Below are 23,804 nucleotides of genomic sequence, written 5' to 3'. Positions count from 1 at the left end.
AAGTCCAAAAATAACACCAAAATCTAAATCCATATAGCAATTATACATGTACATGCAGAGCTAGCCAATGAATGCCTGCGTCACAGAGCAAGAGAAGGCTCTGTAAATTACTGTGAATGGCGCTAAACGATTGGCGATGTTGATGTATACTGGGATTTTAAGACAAAAAAATAAAAAAAAATAATGTGTAATTTATGTATTTAGATGTTTAAGTATATTTAATGATTTGTTTCCTAAAGCCTCTCTTTTAATTATCCCGTTTCTCGAATTTTTACATCAAAAATAAATTTGATGCAAAAACATGGGGAGGATGAAATTAACGAAATAGGTATAACATACCAAAAAGCACGCACACAAAAGAAATGAAAAAGCTAAGATTTATTTCACACAGTATCTCAAGCTTACACGCGTCCTACACGCTAAATCCCCATAAATCTATATAATACCGAACTTTAAAAAGTATATTTAAAATCATTATAATTGAGGACTGAAAGTTTCAAACTAGCTGTATTAAACTTCTACAATTTTTTACACAGTTCGCAGTACAATTTTCGGCCTCCCTATTGGTATCTCAAAATACTGGATCCGCCTCTTCGTTTTCAACGACAATTTTTTTTTGGTCTCTTGACCCATTTCTTTTCATTGTGGCAACCAATGGCAGTTCGCCGTACGGTTAAAACATTCAAGAGACTTGAATAAAAAAAAAAGAAACTTCCTCGTTTGGAGTAAACTGAAAGTGTGATATTTTTTCTTTAGCTGGCTGGTGTCTTAGTAGGGGAATTTCACACTGATGTTAATTGTACCCGGCTCTGATTAAACAAAGGTAAGTAAATTATTTCAATATTCAATTAATTCATTGATTTATCAGTATTTATTAAACACCGAGAGAGAAATACACGTGCAGGCAAATAATACGTGTTAACCTTCTATCGGTGCATACATGTATATATCAAGCGAGTAGACATAGACGGAAAAAAATTGAAATCAAATCATATTTTCGATGTGTGTTTAAATTATTGACATTGTACGTATAGGGAGATAATTTGTGTACTCAATTATTAAACTTAAAGGTTCATGATCCGATTGTGTTGAAGTGTCAACTGTTTAAATTGACTGGACAGTAAATAACGAGTGACCCTAATATGAACAAAGTTTATTAATGTATATGATAATGAAACATAATATACATATATGAAAAAAGAGACGATGAATTTGGTATGCTTCTTCATAACGCAAACCAAATCACAGTATAATGATATTAAGAAATACATGTATAAGCGGCTCGTGGGCCTCATTGCTCACACGGCATTAACGGTGGACCTTATCGGAGTTGTCAGTATTTGTATTGATATGGTTATTTGCTCAGTCCTGTTGATTGTGTATCGATAAGGCATTAAGCCTGATATCATTATTATGCATGCAGTGAAGATTACATGTATTTCATAAATGTCTGGTTTCGTGCTTGTTGTGAATGGGGAAGGATCACGATTGGATATATAGCGCGGGGCAAGGGGTGATGGATCCAAATCCCGATAACAAAAACTCGGACCCTCCTACTACCCCCCCTCCCCCCCCCCCCCAAAAAAAAGGGGGGAATGTTTACATGTATTTGGATGATTTGTACATGTATGAATGATGTGTACATGTGTATGGATGATTTGTATATGTATGGATGGATGTACATGTATATATGGATGATTTGTACATGTATGGATGGATGAACATGTATATATGGATATTTGTACATGTATGAATGATGTGTACATGTGTATGGATGATTTGTATATGTATGGAATTATGGATGGATGTACATGTATATATGGACGATTTGTACACGTATGGATGGATGAACATGTATATATGGATGATTTGTACATGTATGGGTGATGTGTATAGATGATGTGTACATGTGTATGGATGATGTGTACATGTATATGGATGAAATGTACATGTATGGATGATTTGTACATGTATGGATGATGTGTACATGTATGGATGGATGTACATGTATATATGGACGATTTGTACATGTATGGGTGATGTGTACATGTGTATGGATGATGTATACATGTATGGATGATGTGTACATGTATGGATGATGTGTACATGTATGGATGATGTATACATGTATGGATGATGTGTACATGTATGGATGATTTGTATATGTATGGATGGGTGTGCATGTATATATGGATGGTTTGTACATGTATGTGGCTGATGTGTACATGTATGGATGATTTGTACATGTATTGGTGATGTGTTCATGTGTATGGATGATGTGTACATGTATGTGGATGATGTGTACATGTATGTGGATGATGTGTACATGAATGTGGATGATGAGTACATGAATTGGTGATGTGTACATGTGTATGGATGATGTGCACATGTATGTGGATGATGTGTACATGTATGGACGATTTGGACATGTATGAATAGTGTGTACATGTTTATATGGATGATTTGTACATGTATAGATGATGTGTACATGTATATGGATGATGTAATGAACTACGGCGTGTGTATGGGGGGTTAGTATATGAAGACCGCAAAAAATGTCGAATAATTGAAATATGTGAGCTAGTCATGTTAATGTATACCCATAGATGCAGTCGTAAAATTTATCTACAACATCATCTTTGTACTTAAAATTATGAACATGCACTTCACAGAAAATAAAACACCAAAAACATCTGTATAGATAATACAATTTTTAATAAGTTCCTTAACTTCATATTCATAATTCCGGCACATAAATATCATTCTCCTGCCAAAGATCAAGCACTTTTGATGGTCAAATTATTGATCATCAATTAAATTGAGTTTGAAATCATTGCACTTTTATAAAATTTAAACAGCTTTGATTTTAAGTATTTTCATTATTAAGTGCGTGTATTTTACTCTCCCCATGCATTCCATAGTTTAAAATGAAATCCATTTATTTCTCTTATCTATGTAGATAAAGTCAACATGCCTAATGCGTTGCTAAAACATCTTTAACATGGCGCTAAACATGTGCATGTCTCGAGTACTTGATAATAACAAGAAGTGTTTATAAAAGTCTATACAATGTCTCATGTTCCGATTCCTTTTCACTTTCGAAGAAATACCGGTAGGATATATATACATGTACAGACCAATCAAACCGAGTCATTAAAAGCCCCTTTGATGTAGTTGGAGGTTTCTATATAGGTCGATGATTTGCTTGACATTAAAAGCAACAGATGTTCCCTAGCCACCCCCCCCCCCCCCCAAAAAAAAAATGATAACGATATAAATAAGTATTCACTATTCATTAACCATTTATTAATAGTGGCAAGCATTGGTCCACTCATAACCTATTCATCCATCATCCATCTATCCATTTATCTATCCATCTGATCCATTCGTACATCATCCATCCATCCATCTATCTATCCATCTGATCCATTCGTTCATCATCCATCCATCCATCTATCTATCCATCTGATCCACTCGTTCATCATCCATCCATCCATTTGATCCATTTGTTCGTCCATCCAGCTCTCAACTACTTCTGACATAAACTACATGTAAAAGAACATTAAAGTGTGTGCAAATGAAAATTTAGTAAATATACGTGTATACTATAATTGCTTTATGTCACGCCCCATGAGGCCCTAATTTCGAAATAAGTATTATTAATATCACAAATATTTCGTTTTAAAGTTGTCCGAAACAACTGCATGATATGCGAAGGAGATTGAGTACTTCCGCTGTAATGCTTTATCTTATTTGCGTTTCTTGTCAATTGGTATAATTGTATTTCTCGATTTGAAAGTGTTTCGAATTTCCATTAGTTTTAATTGGTTTGACTTTTTCATGTAATGGTTACGGATTTCCCAAATTGACAAAGAGGCTCTTCTGTATTTCTGTATTAACTGAGAATTGACGTTAACTTATCAGACTTCCTTATAGTGAAGTAGAGACTGTATACAATCATGAGCACAGTTTATGGCGGAGAGAAGATAGAATGAGCATCATCATTCATGAATTGCTAGAAGCACATACAAGGAAATATATATAATCGTTTGTTACCATGGAGAGAGAGAACGAGAGACAGACAGAGAAAAAATGTGTGAGAGAGAGAGAGAGAGAGAGAGAGAGAGAGAGAGAGAGAGAGAGAGAGAGGGGTACGTTGTTATTACATTTGAGTGATATGCAACTAAAACATTGCATAACTAATTAATTTATTTTTTCGTTACATAGTGAGTATCTCGACACAGTGTCTGACGAAAAACGCCCATGAAATCATTTACGATTTGTTTTTCTGATGTGGGCTTCTGACATAAACTTCTTCTTTTCACCTAATAATAAAAACAATAATTCATTGTATTTATAAAAGCACCAACTGAGATTTTGTATAATAATAAAGTAGAATCATCATATTATCTCTCTCTCTCTCTCTCTCTCTCTCTCTCTCTCTCTCTCTCTCTCTCTCTCTCTCTCTCTCTCTCTCTCTCTCTCTCTCTCCATAGACAATATTCTTTAACTGTAAGATGAGGCGTCATGCTTTGCATGTGCTTGATTTCAACAATACTTTTGAAATTAGATACACGCCTTGAAGTGTAGAAAAATAAAATACGGAAATATGAAGTACTAGATTGGTTTGTCTTATTGTGACAGTATTTGATTTTATCGTGATGTTTGTGAATTTCTTTCGTGATTGTTTAATTAATTTTGTTAATTTGCTTGTACGTGTTTTGGGGTTTTTGTTTTGGTGTTTACTAAAGCTATACATGAACTTATATACCTATATGATTTATTTTATAGGCAGAATAAGAATGTAAAAAAGACGAGAGATGTCAGAACATAAGATTCCTCAACCGTTAGATAATATCGGTAAGTTTTTTTTATTCTTACAAAAATAATGGTATAAAAAATTATCAGATTCACTCCACCAATCACATGCCATATATATATACTGCCTCAAGACTCACTTGTGTAATGTTTAATCGTTGATTCCTGTACATGCACGGGGAAATCATTATAGAATTTGTTATGGCTCAATTGTAACAAATTTCGTGCCCCCCCCCCCCCCCCCCCCCCCCCCCGGCCACCCTCAATCATTATCGAGTGAACATCCTCAACGAAATAGAAGTGAATTCTTAAATTTAATAATTATATTTTATTATTCTCGCAAATCAAAATAAATGTCTCGTTATTGATTTAGCTCACCTGAGCCGAAAGCGAATGGTTTTTAGTCAGGCTTTGCTGAAAGCAAACCTGGCTATATATTCATGCAAATTGCTAGTGTTTCTATGAATACCACTAGTGCAAAGGTAAACATAAAAACCAACTTTTCACAGAGAAACACGTTTTGTTTTTATTTTTATTCCCAATTTTTAATCTTTTACATGTACCCGGTAAGTTTGTTCTTTCCAACCACTTGGTCTGTTGAACGTTGAACTTCACTTGATGCAAAACGTCTTTTTTATTAATTGCGATGATTAATTAAAACATGACAACAACAAAGACGTTATAACAAATTCACACTCAGACCGATATCAGGTTATCTCCCTTATCCTAAAATTGTATAATAAACTGACCGGATATAAGTAATAATCGACCGTCCCCGGCCCCTCGCTATAACTGTATTTTGCGGTAACTTCTTTTATGTTTTTATGTTTGCTCAAAGGAAAACCTGTATCTGTCGTCAAGAGAATAATATTTGAAAAGGAGTGCAATTTTGTAAAAAAAATTTAAAAAAATTCTAGATAAGCAAACGCCGATGTGTGGAATATGATAGACTTTGATTTCTTTATTAAAACAAATACTTAAGATATGATATTTTTAAATTTGACTTAAATTTGTTTCATCGTTTAATATTCGAGCTAATATAAAATACAAAGAACTAATATTTCTTGCATTTTTACGAATGAAAGTATGCGATGCATTCATTTTGGATATAAATGTATTTAATTTTATTGCCCAGCGTGTATTAAAATAATCACACTATTTCGAGAGATAAATTGCAATTGTTGGTGAGATGAGCAATACGGCCCATGGGCCTCTTTAAATCATGCTCTTCCAAGAAACAGTTTTCTTCCAACATCCGATGGTTCTGATTCATCAATAGACGTTTGTTTGGTCCTGTCTTTCTTCCTCTTCCTCCAAATACTTAAACAGAGACTAGGTTTCCCATTGAATCAGTACTTTTCTTGCTGTACTTCTTTTTTGTTCCTACGTACATTAAGGATGTTAGTTTCAAATTTTTTTTAAAAGGTCATTTTGGTGATCATTATATTCATCAACATTATATCTATATTTATCACTCGTTTCCCCGAAAGTGCGATGACTGTATATAACCTATCTATTATAATACATTCTTGTTTAACGCCGTGTAAACTGATTACTGAATATCAGTAGCAGACGACGAGTAACAACAATTGTCCATGATAAGAAACATATATACATGTTACAATACAACATCTCGAAAAAGCGCGGGAATTGAATGGAAATCTCCAGTAATTAGAGGTCCTAATATTAATTTGTTATTAATACGATACTGATAAGAAAACTATCATTTTTGTCGGGTTTATTCTCTGCATTTACTTTTATTGGGGGAAATTTACATTTCATAACTTTATTACTGATTTCTTTTATCTATGTAATAAACTATAGCCCCTGTTTAACAACTGTATTGCTCGACCCAGGAACGGATGTGTTGTTCTCGGTCTCTGGTCCGATATCGGGTAAAAAAAACAGCTGCTGTCAATATCTGTATAGTGTATCGATATATCGTTACAATATATCGTTACAAGATATTTTTTTGAGATATCATAAATTGTTACCGGATATTGTTACAAAACATTCTTAGAGATATCGTTGTGTGATATCGTTGCGTTATATACATACTACTAGTAGATAATGTTTGAGATATTCTTATGAAATATTGACTGTTAAAAGATATCGTTCTGGGATATTGTTACAAGCTATCTGCTTCTGTCTGCAGGTTGTCAGGATCTGCTACAAGAAGATTACAGTCACTGTGGCTGGCTGAGGAAGCAGAGCTTTATCAACAGAATTGGCAAATTCCGCTGTAAGTGTAATATCCACTTCAATGAGTACTTGATAAAAGTTTCACTACATCTGTGTTCTACAAGAGCATGCTATGTTATGTACTAAGAGTTCTTGTCATAGTAAGACTCAGTGCAGCGTAACAAAGCGATTGGTACAATACCATTGCGTAAGCTTACGGTATGTAATTAGAGAGTTTCAGAGGCCCATGGGCTTTAACGGTCACTTGAGTAAGGCATAGCAATTTGATGTTCATTATATTCAATACAGTTAATGTTGCATGGTTAGGGTTAAGATATCTTAACAGTACTCAGGATATCAGGATAAATTCAGGACTTTTTCTTCTTTCTTTCTTTCTTTCTTTCTTTCTTTCTTTCTTTCTCTTTCTTTCTTTCTTTCTTTCTTTCTTTCTTTCTTTCTTTCTTTCTTTCTTTCTTTCTTTCTTTCTTTCTTTCTTTCTTTCTTTGGGGGTTTAACAATCTTTAAGATGTCTTATGTAAATGCATCCTAAGGCTAGCACATAAATAGATATGCATACCGCCGTTTTTTAAGTTTATTATTGACAATCAAGAAAAAGGAATACCTATGGAATGGAGATGGGGGGGGGTAGATAATAAACCTTATACCAGTTAAATGTCATCCTGTCTCGAGTTTCATATAGTTACGTATATCCTCTGGCACAATTAAGGTATTGTAAACACGTGTTTGTAGTTATGTGAACATACACAGTTTGCTGCAGAAAATAAAGGAAAATTTAAGCATTTTCAAGGATGTTTATTACTTCTTTCATTTACTTAATACGGGTACAATTCAAAGTACTTCCTTTTCCACATTGTTTCCACAATGTAATTAGAACTCTCAATGAAACGTTTCAAAAAATATTCATTGCATCCTTGAACAACAATTATACTAGCTACCACACTGTGCAAATGTCGTGCTTTTGCACGCTGTTAAACTATACAGTGTATATATCTTTTATGAGTAAAATTCTTAACATATCCAACCACAGCAAAAAAAGTCCAATTTAGTGTGGCTCAAATCTGAACAAAAAAATTATTGTGTTTTCTTTTTCAATATTGTATTTTGTTTACGCAGGGCCTCAGATTTACATGGTGCTAAGCGGAGGATGTATTTATTACTTTAAAAATGAATACAGCACCCGTCCTGCCGGGAAATTCACACTGTATGGCTACAATACGTAAGTACAGTATCTAAATCGTAAGTTGTCTGTAACTTATTACAAGTGTAATTCGTAAGTTATTCACATTTTATGAACTAATATTCATGTACAGCTGGTAGAAGTATTTAATACAACTTTAAGATTTTTACTTGTAATTCGTAACTAGTATGCTTAAAAACCTATTCGCCTCTTTGTGGCCTCGTTGGTTGATAAAAATTATATATATATATATATATATATATATATATATATATATATATATATATATATATATATATATATATATATATATATATATATATATATATTTTAAAGTTACTTTGTTATCGTAAACACTTATTGTGTGTTCAGCGACTGCCCGCTATATATATGTACATAACCCTTTGAAATTTCATGTTATTGTTTACATGTGTATTTACATGTAAAACTCTGAAATGATTACATGTTGACTAACAGTTTATAAGTTAACAAATATAAAATTAAATTTCAACAAACAGCTTATCACCATAAATATTCCCAATTTTAAACTGCCACCTTTTCTTCAGGGTCAGTAGAGCACAGGAAAAGGTTTCCCCCAAGGTGGCCCCTTTTGCCTTTAAGGTTGTCCATGCCTCACCAGATTATAAAACCTACTTCTTTGCTGCTGGATCTGAGAAAGAAATGAAGGCAAGTCTCTCTCTCTCTCTCTCTCTCTCTCTCTCTCTCTCTCTCTCTCTCTCTCTCTCTCTCTCTCTCTCTAAAAAATAAAAGAAAAGAAAAAAAAAAAACAAATAAAAAAAACAAAACAAAAAGAAACAAAACAAAATCAAAACAAAACAAACGAAAAAAACAAAACAAACACCATAACAAACCAAACAAAAATCAAACAAAATAGGAAAAAAAACATTATACAACCTGCGTTTACTGAACTGCAATAGATATATTGCAAAATTGGGTGATTTTATCGGTTTGGAAATGCTTTACTTTCTTTACTGTAAAACGAACTGTAAAAGTTCATAAGTTTGCTCAATTAAATTCATGCCTCCAAATTTATTCGCAATCTTCCTTACCAATTGAATGGCATTTGATTAATAAGTAATTAGACTTCTAAATATTTTTAATCATGCATGATTATATGTATCAGCAGTCTAAAAGTAGCTCAAAATTCGCTAAATATGATGACCGCTAAGTCAACTTTTACACGCCGCATCAAACAGTTTTTTACAATGTTCAGGAAACCTTAGATTGTGTTTTGGTCATAATGATAAACTTTAAAAAATGGATCTTTCTAATAAATTCAATGGCATTTTTGATTGGATGTTCTATATTTATTCTTGGTAGTAACTGAGTGTTGTGCTTCATTAGGCCAAATTGTTAAGAAAGTTGGCACATTTCATGCGCATAAACATGCGCATGTGCATTGGCCAGTCACCAACATACGTTTTTTAGGTTGCCACATCACGTGAGGTTTTTTTTTCTGAATACGGGAAATCAGCATGTGTCCAATTGTACTTTAAACTAACGCAAAATATACCATTGTACGTAGAATTAAATTTGCTGACATTTTTACATTATATTTTTATCATTTAAACAATTTTTGTGTCCCATTAGTGAATGCTGGTTTTCGAGTGTATTAATTACCACGCGGTGTAAAGGTTTTAAGCAATGTTTCAATTATGTAATTATTGAAAATTAAAGACAAATTTTTATCGCAGACATAGACACTAGAAAAATGTAAATATAGATTTTAAAACGTACCAACATGTAATCGAATATTGATGCATTTGCTACATTTCGGATTGCTTGCCATTGAATAGTGAAATAAATCAATTATTTCTTAATTATTTTTTTTTATTTTCAGGAATGGATGAAGCATATTAAAAGTCAGCTAGTCAAAGCTAATGGCCAGAAGTCAGATAACTACTATTACACGTATAAGTAAGTTTTTAAATGTTATATGTGAAATATGGATCTAACTGAAAGGTCGCAGCAAATTTCCTGAAGAAAAGGGGAGGGGCTTTAAATAAATTAGTCTTAATCGCGGCTTAAAACACTTGTGTTATTTTGATTCATTGTGTCTTATGAAACAAATTATGAAAGAAGTAAAACAATTTGGGGTTCCTGTCTTCAGGAGAGCCGGGAAACAGGCGGCCGCGGAAGAGGACGACAAATCGATGACGTATCAAGAAATTGAAACTGACATCTATGGTGACACTAATGCCTTCAAAGTCACGAGTGACTACGCACTCAAATTCAAATTAAAGGGAAAGGATGATGGTGAGACAATTGAAAAATAGTTGTTTATTTACATAAAAATAATAATATAACATTTAAAGATATCTTAAACCTACACGCTTATTTTGGTAGCTGATACGATATTTCATCGAAGCGCAATTTGCTAATTACAGAAATTAATCTTGATTTTTGAACTCCAAAAATCAGGTCATATATTTTTGGATAAATATTTGTTTTATGAAGCATTTTAAAACTTTTGCTGAGGTGAATATTTAAGTTTATTACAGTGAATGAGAGAAAAAATACAGTTTATGTTGCAAGGTCATGATGATTGCATTTAATTTTACGATTTAATTTATGGCTGTGAATGTAACAAGAACATTACACTAAATTTACAATGGCATAACAGAGACTGTTTGTTCCAATAACATATCATTTATTATACAATCTTTTATATTGGCGAATGTTACTAGTTATCAAATATGAAAGTATTTAGTGTAAGTTAATGTGGTGAAGTTACAATAAGGACGTGACATGAATGTTAAAACGTCATTAGGGTAATTGTTACAAGATAATTACTGAAAATCTTCTAAGGTGATTACTGAAACTGTTATTTTTGTAACGGTTACAAGATAATTACTGAAACTATTGTAAGGTAATTACTTAAACTGTTACAATGTTATTTTTGTAACTGTTACAAGATAATTAATGAAACTGTTGTAAAGTAATTACTGAAACAGTTACAAGGTCGTCAGAGTAACTGTTAAAAGATATTTACTGAAACTTTTTAAGATATTACTGAAAATGTTATTATTGTAACTGTTACAAGATAATAACTGAAACCAGGCTTGGGGTAATGCTAAATGTAATGGTTATGCATTGCAATGCATTACATTTTTTCAAAGTAATGCTAGTACTGTGTAATGCCACAAAATTAGCATTACAAGTAATGGTAATGTAATTCATTACTTTCCAAAATCTAGTGTAATGCTAGCATTACATGGCATTACTTTGCATTACTTATTTATTATTTATTACATTTTTTCTATTATTGCACTTAATACATCCTAAGATATAGATCGTCAAACAGTATTTTTCGGTCCAAGCTTCGACTGTTCCTGTAAAACATTTATTTAGTATAGCTGGGAAGATTTTCAAACTAACAGGATGCGGTTAAAAGATGAACCCTTTGAAACTTCGATCATAAAGTGCAACAGCAATCTATTGTCTTGAGTTGTCCTCAGTAGAAAGAAATACGATTTAAAAATATTAAAAACTATAACTGGGAAAAATCATGTTTAATTATAAACTTATACACATAAGTGTCCAAAATTATAAAGATTTGTGTCATCTGGAGAAATATCTCTATTCAGCTTTTAATAACCGCAACATTATTCCATAAATTGTTTTTTGTTATGCATGTAATTCTGTGTCTCTATTTCGTATCTGACATTGTATCATGGCAAATGTCTATAAATATATAAATGTCTATATATATATAACTTATTTAATGTTCATAATGCCACAATATAATTATATATTGAGCAAATAAAGAATGACTCTTGTATACATGTAGTCATTGAATTTGAACCTGATACTGAGCATGAACCTGAAGATATGTTAAAGAGTGTTTTATATTTGAAACATTTGCAAAAACTCTTTGATAGCTTTACTTTAAAAAAAAAAGTAATGGTAATGGTAATGCATTACTTTACTCATGTAATGCATTACTTCAAGAAAATCAAGTAATGGTAATAGTAATTTAATGCCCAAATTCATGAAGTAATGGTAATGTAATGCATTACTTTACAATGTAATTCGCCCCAAGCCTGACTGAAACTGTTGCAAGGTAATTACTGAAACTGTTACAAGGTTATCAGTGTTACTGTAAGAAGGTAATTACTGAAACTGTTTCAATGTCACTATAGTGACTGTTTTAACTGTCCATGTTATTACGACATTTTTAACTACTGTAACTTTAATAAGATAATAATTTAGTAAAAATTAATTGTAATTACTTAGTCCGCGTTCTACATGAATTATAAAATATACTTTTACTAATACCAGTTGAATTTCAAATTAAATATCATTTTGGATTCTATTGCTTAGTATCCGATGACGAGGATATATCGGTCCCCGCCCCTCCACCCCCGCGCCGGATACCGAACAAGGATGCATACAAGGAGCGACCCCCGGCCCCACTCCCCGGCGAGGACACCAATAAACCGGCACTACCCACTACCGACATACCCTCAGTACCACCCAGGCAAACCGGAAGGGACGTCTCGGCGAAACCCGCCAAAGGTACAATGTGGTCACGTGGTTGTAAAAAAGTTTTCAGAAATACATGTAGATGTATGGATGTTGGACTCATAATCAAAAAATCTTTTTCTGTACATCAGTAGCATCTAGATGAATAACACAATATGTAGTAATTCAGATTGTATGAACTTATACACAAAAAACATGCATACAAACATTTACTTCGTTTTATCGTCATTTTTCCGTGCAGAAAATGAACACAGGAATGGACAAAGGCCGAGGAGACAATCTGAGGATGCTGTGGCGAAAGTTCACGTATGTCGTAAATAAATGTCACAGTTGTCAAATAGGAAAATGCACTTATCGCAACTTTTCATGCGTTTGCCGACATTATATTAATATATTTGGATTTGAACCATGTATCAAATTTGATACACATTATGATTATCTTACAGAAGTTTATTTTTTTCTTGCAGAAAGAATTAACAGAAGCTCTTTCAAATAGGTAGGTTTGTGAGTGGATTTTACGTGTGTTGTATGTATTTTTTAATGATTGTGAACAGTTATATCTTAGAATGTTGTTCGAAATTTTGACTAAAATTGATGAAAACTTAAAGCAACTGTCAGAATCACTTGGTACTGAAATTTAATTTGAAATTGAATTGTCTTTGTTTAGCATTATAGTGAAGAGCATTTAATATAGTAAAAATTCTTAATTAATCTAGACTTAAACGCTGTTAACATAATTACAATGTAATATTGGCATTTTGTAGTCATTCACGTGGCAAAAGAGGATCTAAGGATAAAGAAGAGAGTCCGTTCACTGCGAGGAAGATGGCGGAAACCGTTGTAGATGAGGTATGTGACAGTTTGTTTCTGCACTTCAGTGCAGCATCTCTATGTATACTCACATACATTATATTTATATTTTATATAATGAAAGAAATGCAAACAAATTCCGTATAATTTCAGCATCTGTGGTAAAACTTTGACAGAAATCGCTCTTTAATCGGGCGATTTATTAAATAAAGGCTTTTTTCTTGGTGAGAAGTTATTTCTCTTATCACAGTGATATATTTGCCTTAAATTTGAATTCTTTATGTGTAATGAAGAACGTACTAAGTCTTAAAGAAATGGAGCCTAGATCATTGTTAACTCTTTCCTAGTTTTTAAATGATTGCTAAGAAAAATAATTTAAAAAACGATTGTTTATATATCCCCAATTACTTCCTTATATTATTTTATTACAATATATTTACATTCTACTGTGTTTTTCCATTAAATTCCGTGATGTTTAAATGCCTCTAAATGCAACACCTATTCACTGCGTATGAATTTACGAGTAATTTACATAAGTAGTTCTCAAACAGTGATTCCTATGTTATCTGTTAAAAAAACATTGCATGAATGTTGTCAAAACACCATGTTTTATAATTATTCAACAAAAAAGTTGACTTTATTGTTAAAAACAACATTTCAAGAGTTATTTATCATGGATTACATTTTCATGCTCGTCGATCACATCTCAACAGTCTATGTGAAAACCAGTTTGAACCGGTTTTGCAAAACAGCTGTTCTTGCTGTTACTTACTCACTCCCTCCGTGATCTGCACTTTATATCGATTTATTTAAGTAAACAATTTATTTCTTCAGTAAGGGAATGTAAATATAAGCATTAAATGATTTATTTTTGACGTCGTCGTGTCAATAACTGCCGTCAGGTGAGCAAACAAATAATCATAACGCGCTAACGCGCGTTATTCAATTTGTCTGCTCACCTGACGGCAGTTATTGACACGACGACGTCAAAAATAAATCATTCAATGCTATAGTACATGTATGTCCTTATCAAGAGTTCATCTCGTCTTTGTAAAATCATGAATTCCACGGCGAACCGTACGCGCATGTAACAATTTGTTGTGTTACCCGTTGCCAAGGGTGTTGCTAACGCTGAGGGTAATAGAACGGATTATTAACTTTGTCCTAAATCAATCAGATTTAACAGTATTTAACATGAAAGTATAATAAAAACATAATACATGTACCTTGTTGTTGCTTATTGCAGGATGACGATGAAGAGGATAGTGAGGACTACTGGGAAAATATTTATTATGATGGCGAGGACAAGGACAAGGCACAAGAGTAAGAGTATTCCGAAATGTCAACTAAATATCAAATGAACTCTACATGTTAACATGTTCATAATGCATCTATGAAGTAAATATCTTTAGTATCACTGAAAACTGTTGACATGACATTTACATTACTCATGCACCGAGTTGTTGTTTCTATTTTTTAAATAGGATTATAAGAAACATAGGAGATGATGGCGTGTACCTTGTCAGGACAGGAGCAGATGGCGGACAGGTTATAATTTTTTATTTAGATTAAATGTGAAAAAACAATACACTGTAGTTTAATTCTTATACTTTGCAACCAAGAGAAAATGTTCTCTTGTTACATCAGATTTTTTTTTTTATTAAAGTTTGAGTCGTTATGCTATACTAGTATTTCTATCTCAACAGGTGCTTGTAGTATATGCAGAAAATATGCCAAAGAAATATAAAATTACTAATGAGGTCAGTATAAATCGAGTAAAACGGGTATTATAATAATCATATTGTATTAAATTGGAGATAAATGCATTATTGACTTGACACGTTACTATTTGATAAATAGTTACTTCAGAGAAATTCTTTCGTAACATTAGAAGACAGATTGGTATATGGTAACCGTTACGCCTTGTTTATCCTTCGGATAAGCTTGCTTTCTTTTTTCTTTTTTTTTTGGTTTAAAATTTTTTCATGCAAATATTATATCCAGATGAATTATTGCTTATATTTTAATTCTTGAACTGGTTCCCATTCAAACTCGTCCGGAAGTTGAAATGTCCAGATAAGCGAGGCTCAACTGAACACTTTCATGTTTCGGTTACAAAGAGGTACTGTCTTTCATAAACTGTTTGCTTGTCACATAACTATGCTAAGAAAAAGTTTTGTTTCTTCATTTCAGAATGGAGAATATTACTTAAAGAAAGATGGCCCGCACGCCGATTCGGTGGAAATGTTAATGTATGAATATTATACAACAGAACTGCCGACAGCCAAAGCGTGTTTAGAAACTCCTTTTAAACTCCACCCTAAATACAAAGGATAGCAAATCAAATTAGGAAATCCCTCGCTGAATTCCCTGCGGACCTTTAAGCTTTTCCAGTGGCCGTGATACCTAATGACTTTTCTGTAGCGTTGATCAGAGTGTATTTTTTTATTATAAGGTTTTCAGGTTTCCTAAATTAGGAAATGATTTTATTTGATTTCTATTAACAGTCATATTTTCTAATCCTTTGAAAATGTGTCATTTGTAATTTTTGACAGTATAAAATTTTGAAAAAATACACGAAAGTCATTACACCGTTGCAGTTTACATTACACTAGTTTGCAAAAGGGTACAACAATACTAATATGCATAATTAAAATAACAAATTAAGCCAATGACTTTTTTCATTCAGAATATAAAGTATTTCGGGTTAGCAAGGTGCTAGATTGGACAGGTGTTACTTTGTTTATTCTAATTCGTGATTTAATATTAGTTATTTATTTGGTATAAGTACATGTATATATTTGTAATCACCTTATGATTGTTAAATGTCTGAATCTTGTTATAACTTGTATGTAAAGGAATGAATCTTCAGAGAAATTAGTGTAGTGTTCATGAATGATTTATAATAAACAATATACGAATATTTTTATAATATAGTCTTTTTTTTTTTTTTTTTTTTTACAGACAAACCTACATGAAATTCTTAAGACTGGGGGGGGGGGGGGGGGGGAGTCTGAGACATATAAATTTTCGATAAGAATTTTATCATATGGGAAAAGTTTGAATTTACTGGTACCGGACCCACCCACCCCCCCCCCCCACCCCGCGAAACGCACCCCACCACGCAAACCTCTAGATCCGCGCTTGCATCACTTTCAAGTTTGCATATATCTATTGCACTCTTGCTCTATAATCCTGATATATGTAGCCACTAGTTTGGTTTATACATGTTCCAAGATACCATAACGCAATGCCCCCAATTCATCTAAATATTTTAAAACGAACAACGATATCACTCTGATTCAAACAGCTTTGATAAATAAAATATGAATATATCCCTACAATTTAGCACATTTTTAAAAAAAAATTTAACACTCTTTAAGCATCGAGTTCCTAATAAAGAATGGAGATTTTTTAAAGATTTTTAAAAAGACTTCCCCCGTATATAATCTTGCGTCAATTTTACAGCCCCCCCCCCTCCTCAACCGTACAATCTATAAACTACTACCTGGGAAGTTTCCATATACAAGTTTCCATTTTATTGTCCAAATAGTATATTTGAGAAGAACTTTTTAGCGTGTCAATTTTTTTTATTTCCGAAGTATCCCCCCCTTTCAAATTGCTTCCGACGTCTATGTTATATTATTTTGGTTTAATGTATCTAGATAGGCGACGTGGTAGGATGAAAATTCTTCCAGTTGATGTTCATAACAAGAGATGCATGGTGAACTTTGAACAGATGAAAAGTAACTTGTATGCATACACAACTTTATGCAAAATTAAATTTATACCTGTGGATGATGTCTGTGAGCGTATATGTTCTATTTGTAATCCTCAATAGCTGAATCAAATTATGCATGCCATTTTAGTTTACCTGGGTCACTCAGGTGAAACGTTGCTATCTGCTTTCGTCCATTGTTGTGCGTCGTGAATTTGAACATTTTCAGCTTCTTCTCTGAAATTACTAGAGTTATATTGACCACATTTGATGTCTAGCATTTAAAGCAGGGCAGCTAGTAGGAAACAGGAATAGGGATATTTTTGACACCATCCCTAGGGGCCATACATTTTGGGTATAAACTCCGAAAATTGATGCAATTTATAGAATTCTTCTTCACTACAAGTTTACAGTCTAATATATAATACTGTAGTCATTATCAAAATATACAGTCTGATATGATAATATGTCCTACATAATTCTACTTCATCCTATTTTCATTGTTTATGTATACATATTTACTATTTATTTACTACTTATCTATTCATTTATAAATGTACCTTTGACTTTTGAACTGTGTATAACGATTGACTTCATGTACTGTTTCATGGTTTGAGTGAAAAAACTAAATTGAAAAAATTGAAAATACAGAAATTGTGAAGTTTATGTCCCTATAGTCAGGAATTATGATGTTACATGTATAGAGCGGGGCGCTGTTGGAAAAATTTGAATGTACATGCATTAAATCTTTAATTAAAATCGTTTTTTAGCCCCTCTATACATAATATATTTAGCGATGACACTAAATGCATGGTTATAATGAACAAAGAGGGTTCGATCTTCTAGATTAGTGAAATTAATGATCCCGGGTCAGGATACGTGGGTTTGTAGCTAGCTTGTTTTGGTTTTGGGGTTGGTTTTTTTTTGGTGGGGGTGGGGTGGGGTGGGATGGTCTGATATTTTTTACTTAATAAATAACTTATGTGAGATGTCTTAAATCCTTGTACTGTTTCTTTACATCTAAAAGTAATAATAGTCTACATAAATGGTCAGGGGATGAACATGGAATTTTTCTTCTGTATATCTTATCAGAGGATATGCGATAACTTTAACATGCCTGCTGGTCAGTTCATAATTTATGCAATTTATGCAATTCTCGCTGGTCATAATTCTCCAGTACTAAACATTTATTTGGAAAACCAGAATACCAAATGATTTATTTTCTCGACCCTTCGTTACTTTTATATGAATCTTGCTTTTTCATCAAAACGAACGTGTTACTCTCTCAGTTTATAATACATCATCTTTTATCCGGAAGGGGGGGGGGGGGGGTAGTATTCGTTTTAACTTCAATTTCACTCTTGATTTCCTTATTTTCTCTTCCATTTCTTATATGCTCCCCCAAAAAGTTGGGGGGGGGGGGGCAACTCCGCTTATAATTCAATATTATAAAAATTAAAAAAGTGGGGGGAGGGGGCTGCCCCGGTGCTACATGCCTGCAATTAAAAACTTTTTAGTGGTTCATGCGGGTATGATGGTATAGTGATATTGCAAAAAAAAAAAGGTATGACGATCGCTACCTTCATAGCCCCCATCAAATATTAGAGAAAATGTTTTATTGTTTACACTTACAACTTTCTTTTAACCAATTAATGAATTAACCGTAAAGAGTAAGTAAAAGTAACTAAACTAATGTTAGGTACATGTATAACAGTAGGTTGGATAGAGAAAAAAATGTCGTTCTTTTATGTATGGGAATTTGAGTCTGACGTAATTTCATGAAGTCAGTGAAATTCTAGGTTGCTGAATGCTTTGACCGATCAATAAACTGGTCAGAACTGGATTGTGTAGATTTCAGTCCCGTATTTTTTTTATACAGTTGTGAATTGCAATCGGATTTCTAAAGAAATAGGGAACAAAATTAAATACTCCGTAGTTGTAAATATCTAATTATTATATCTTGCCATTCTGCAGATGCCTTACGTGGTTGAATCATACTCAGGTGACTGTTAAGGCCCTTAGACCTCTCATCAATGTGAAAGGGTTTGCTTTCTTACATGTAACTTTGGTTTGTTACAGGTTGGTGTGCGTCAGCCCCACTGGTATATATTATCATTTTGCTGTAAACGAAGAATATTCATGTTGTCATTTTGTTTGATTTTTTTTCAATATTTCAAACTGCAGAGTCCCCGATACCTGCCAAGAAGAGTTGTGATATATATCCCTCAGACTTGGATAGATCCAACACAAGTGCACCCCCCCCCCCCCCCGGCCCTCCTTGAACAAACATGTTAACATATACCCGAACACATATAATTTAAATCTTTTGAACCCTTAGATAAAATAACTTGTTTTTTTTCCCATTGTAACTCCATTGAAATGTCATTGGTTTTCCAGGGGTTTTTTTTTAAATAGCATTGATTGTGATTTATTTTTCTTGTGTCTTCATCTGACCAGTTTTATGCCTACATGTACCAGTTAAATAGTAGGCTCGTCACTGGACATAATTGCACATTTCTCCATGAGCAAACACTATTATCCGCTACCTATATAACGAGAACATTTTGCTGAAAACCTGGGTACACACACTATCATCCACCATGGTTATCTGTCCGTGCTCAATCATGCTTTTAATACCCTGATCAACTCATACAACCCGCACAAAGAACCTAGTTGACAAGAAACGAAAAAATGTTGCATGAAGGTAAGCATTACATTATTAATATTTGGAATATTTGGAGAGAAAAATAATTATTTTTGGTCTTTTTTCCTAAATTGTTGGAATAATACAACACTTGAATATTATTGTTTTCAATTATCGTATTAGCAACTGAGTTATATAATATTTTCAGAATCATATCCCAAAAGGAACCTTCTACCCAAGCACAAGTGAAACATTTTTTCTGTAATCATTTTATTCAAATCATTTCATTCAAACCATGAAATGGTACATGAGGTCAATCAGTATATACAGTTCACAAGTCAGAAGTACATTTTATAAATGTATAGATTGGTAGTCAATAAATAGTTAATGAGAATAAATATAGTTACAATATATACAATGAAAATAGGACTAATATATTAGATTATTTTGATAATCAAATAACATAATTTTTTTCCAGATTTGTAACTTTAGTACGAGACATATGTTCACAACACTTCATAGTATTTGTGGTGCTGAACAGAATTTGTCATCAAGATATTAACATGTACATATGTCTTAACGTTAACAACTCTTAACATTTAAGAATACATGTATAATGGAATTCGTCAGCAATTTGACCTGAATTACAGAGTTTACATACTATTTGGTTTAAAGGAATATTTTGCCATCTCCCATTCTCCACTGGGAGATAGTGGTTTGAGCTATAAGTTCAAGGATATCTCCCAAAATTATATAATTTTTTGCCAGTTAAGCTTAAATTTAAACTTGTATTTGGGAATGTAGAGGTGATAATTTAAAGATGTTCAATTTGTTTATAGATATTTAATAAATATTATTTGGCATGCAAAATAAATACACATTGAGTTTATTTGTTAAACAATAAAACGGAGCTTTTTTTCTGTGATTCATGCGGGATATGAAAATGGCGACTTTCCAGAAAAAATACAAAACCCCCAATAGAGGGTTATGTTATTTTTTTCTGCAGTTACCGCTTTACCATCATAACCCGACTGAATCACCGAAGAAAGCTTTTTACTATTTATATTAAATCTTTCTTTTAACAAAATATTTTTTGATTGTAAAAAGTAAGTTAAATTAACTGTTAATGTAGACCAGTACGTTAGCTAAAAGAAACAGCCAAATCGTATCCATTAGTAATTTGAGTCTGACATCATGATTATTTCGTGCAGTCCATGAGTTTTCTTAGGTCGCTGTAGGTTTCGATCAATCGATAAACGGGGCGGGAAAACCGGTCGTCTGGTTATTTTAATCCAATCGCCTGGTAATTGTAATCCAATCACCTGATTATTGTAATCCAATCACCTGGTTATTGTAATCCAATTACCAGGTTATTGTAATCCAGTCGTCTAGTTATTGTAATCCAGTCGTCTAGTTATTGTAATCCAACTACCTGGTTATTGTAATCCATTCACCTGGTTATTGTAATCCATTCACCTGGTTATTGTAATCCATTCACCTGGTTATTGTAATCCAATCACCTTGTAATTGTAATCAATCACCTGGCTATTGTTATACAATTACCTGGTTTAATATTGTAATCCTCCCAAGCCTTAAAGGGGCATGGTCACGATTTTGTTCAAAAATTATTTTTTCAATTTTAATGTTTACAATGCTTTAGTAAGGCATTTTTAATAGGCAATCAAAATTTGAGTGTCATTTGATGAGTTATAAGTGAGTTACAGAGCTTACAACTCTTCGCTATGTAAACAAAGCGTTTGTTTACATTTCGAATGTTGAAGTGAAAATTCCAGTTTTAGACCTAAAATAAATGTGTTAATCGTTAGGAACTGTTTATTTTTTGCTTTAAATGATGAGATAGACAAACCATGAGCCCTGTGTCTTGCTTAAAACCTAACGACTGGGGCACCCAAATTTCATTTGAGCATTAGAAATGCATTCCTAAAGCATTGCAAATAATAAAAACAAAAATAAAATTTGACCAAAATCGTGACCATGCCCCTTTAAACTTTCCATTCATCTTGTTTTATCTTTTTCTGGTGGATTCTTTCCATTTTCCTTTCGGATCGACAGAATCTCTGGCTATCAATTGGATGTTCTTTGCCTCGCTGTACAGTTACCCTATAGGAGTAAATAGAAAGGAACTTTTCCCATGCGGGGCTAACCCTGCTGTTGATTCGGTTATGCCAACCTTCAAGGTCGTTGCTAGAAATATACCGATGCACGAACTGAACTGTTTTCAAACCTTTTTAATTTAAATCAAATTAACATTATTATAATTGTCATTTACTTTTGTGGGGAGATGAATCCCTAAATGTCAATTCAAACCAACGCATTTCTTAGCAGTTCAAAGATTTATCAGAGATTGTGGTAGATCCTCGTAATTTTAGTCTTACTGCCTAGACCAAATTCAAAAAGAGCTGTTTTTAAATACATGTACGTTTGTTTAATAAGTAATATCCATTTCTATGTACTTTCCATTCTTAACTACTATACAGTTGTAAATTGTAATACTCGGTAAGAACCTTGTTAGAACTTGTGTTCGAACCATTTGTATATGTTTATGCAATAAAATATGTTCAAACCAACAAACCAAAGTCGTTGAATGAACACAGACCAAATCCTAATGGAGAAGGTTGGATTGAAGATCCACGAACACCACCCATACTCCATTAAGGCCGAATCTATAGTTGATCATTGTTCGCTTTTCTGTCGAGGTAGTTTCCTCGACATGTTCCGGCGGCAGGAAGGGCAAAGAAGGACTTGTTTGATGATATCGAATCGAAAACACATTTCCTCGTTCATTGTACGCTCTCTAAAACAAACACCAAAGATAAATTAGTGAAGAGTTTTTATGATACAAAATTTTTCTCAACATAAGCATGCATAAGTAAATATATTTAGAAATTCTAAATATATTTACTTATGCATGCTTATGTTGAGAAAAATTTTAAATTAGAATCATAGAATAATTCGATATTAAAGTAATTAAATAATTATAAGATGCAGGTTATAGAATTCTTTCTAATTTTTATTACGGGCCGCCAGAAGGCGGTCCGTTATTTGATATACATTTAAATAGTGTTACTGCGTTTCTGCGGGATAGTTCTTTTTTTAGTAGAATTGATATTTTGCCTCTTTTTATGAATTGAAAGTAAAATTGCATGTAGAAATATGTTTTATGCCCTATTAAAAATATCACATATTTTTGGTTTTACTTGTAAATGAAAAATTGGTCATATTTAGTAGACTGTCGTGTTTGGCGCGTTTTTATCGAGACTATAATCTATTCGGAAAATTTCGGAGTTCTTCATTCTTTTCAAAACAATGCATCGGGATCGGTATGCGGGACATACTATAGACCCGAAATACTAAAGACCTGAATGTCATTAAATTTTATATAAATGATATATTTGAATTTCTATGTGCCGTTGTAACAGAGAATTTTGACCCGGGTTGAAAATTGACCCGGGAGTCATTTTTCCACGTTGAATAATGAGACGAAAGGTGTTGAATAAAGACCCTAATCCGTTGAAAATTGACCCGCATCGTGGAATTTTGATCATGAAACCGGTTCAAAATTCAACAGCAAAGAAGCACAAAATAACGAATCAATATTATAACTTGAGTTTATTTAATTAAAAATCATCAGTTTATACATATTTATTCTTTATATTTACATGTTTCAACCGGGGGGGGGGGGGGGGGTAAAAATGAGACTTTATAAATGAATATTTTTTAATTTACATATTATCACTTTAAATATGTAATAACTATTTTATTCATAATAAACTTTTCGCGTATAATTGCTGTTTTGTGTGATATCTATATATTTCATTAAAAAATACATGTTTTTTTAAGAATATTTGTATATGTCAAAGGATTAATTGTTTTAGTTAATTAGTATTCATGTTTGCGTTCACTTATTT

The 23,804-nt window shown here is 32.8% G+C and overlaps 1 protein-coding gene across 1 annotated transcript; it reads left to right on the top strand.

Annotated features, from left to right (window-relative positions):
- Window positions 1-672: 672 nt before the first annotated feature.
- Window positions 673-16,150, top strand: LOC128180389 (SH3 domain-binding protein 2-like). The gene is made up of 15 exons (XM_052848477.1): window positions 673-823; window positions 4,792-4,860; window positions 6,974-7,060; window positions 8,134-8,236; window positions 8,764-8,884; window positions 10,059-10,135; window positions 10,329-10,474; window positions 12,542-12,736; window positions 12,945-13,009; window positions 13,171-13,199; window positions 13,468-13,552; window positions 14,760-14,836; window positions 14,998-15,061; window positions 15,220-15,273; window positions 15,707-16,150. The coding sequence occupies exons 2-15, from the start codon at window positions 4,821-4,823 to the stop codon at window positions 15,848-15,850; spliced, it is 1,287 nt and encodes a 428-aa protein (XP_052704437.1). The 5' UTR covers window positions 673-823; window positions 4,792-4,820; the 3' UTR covers window positions 15,851-16,150.
- Window positions 16,151-23,804: the final 7,654 nt, after the last annotated feature.

The sequence above is a fragment of the Crassostrea angulata genome, chromosome 4 (assembly GCF_025612915.1).
Source record: "Crassostrea angulata isolate pt1a10 chromosome 4, ASM2561291v2, whole genome shotgun sequence".
Taxonomy (NCBI): domain Eukaryota; kingdom Metazoa; phylum Mollusca; class Bivalvia; order Ostreida; family Ostreidae; genus Magallana; species Magallana angulata.
This window is presented reverse-complemented; position numbering and strand designations above follow the sequence as displayed.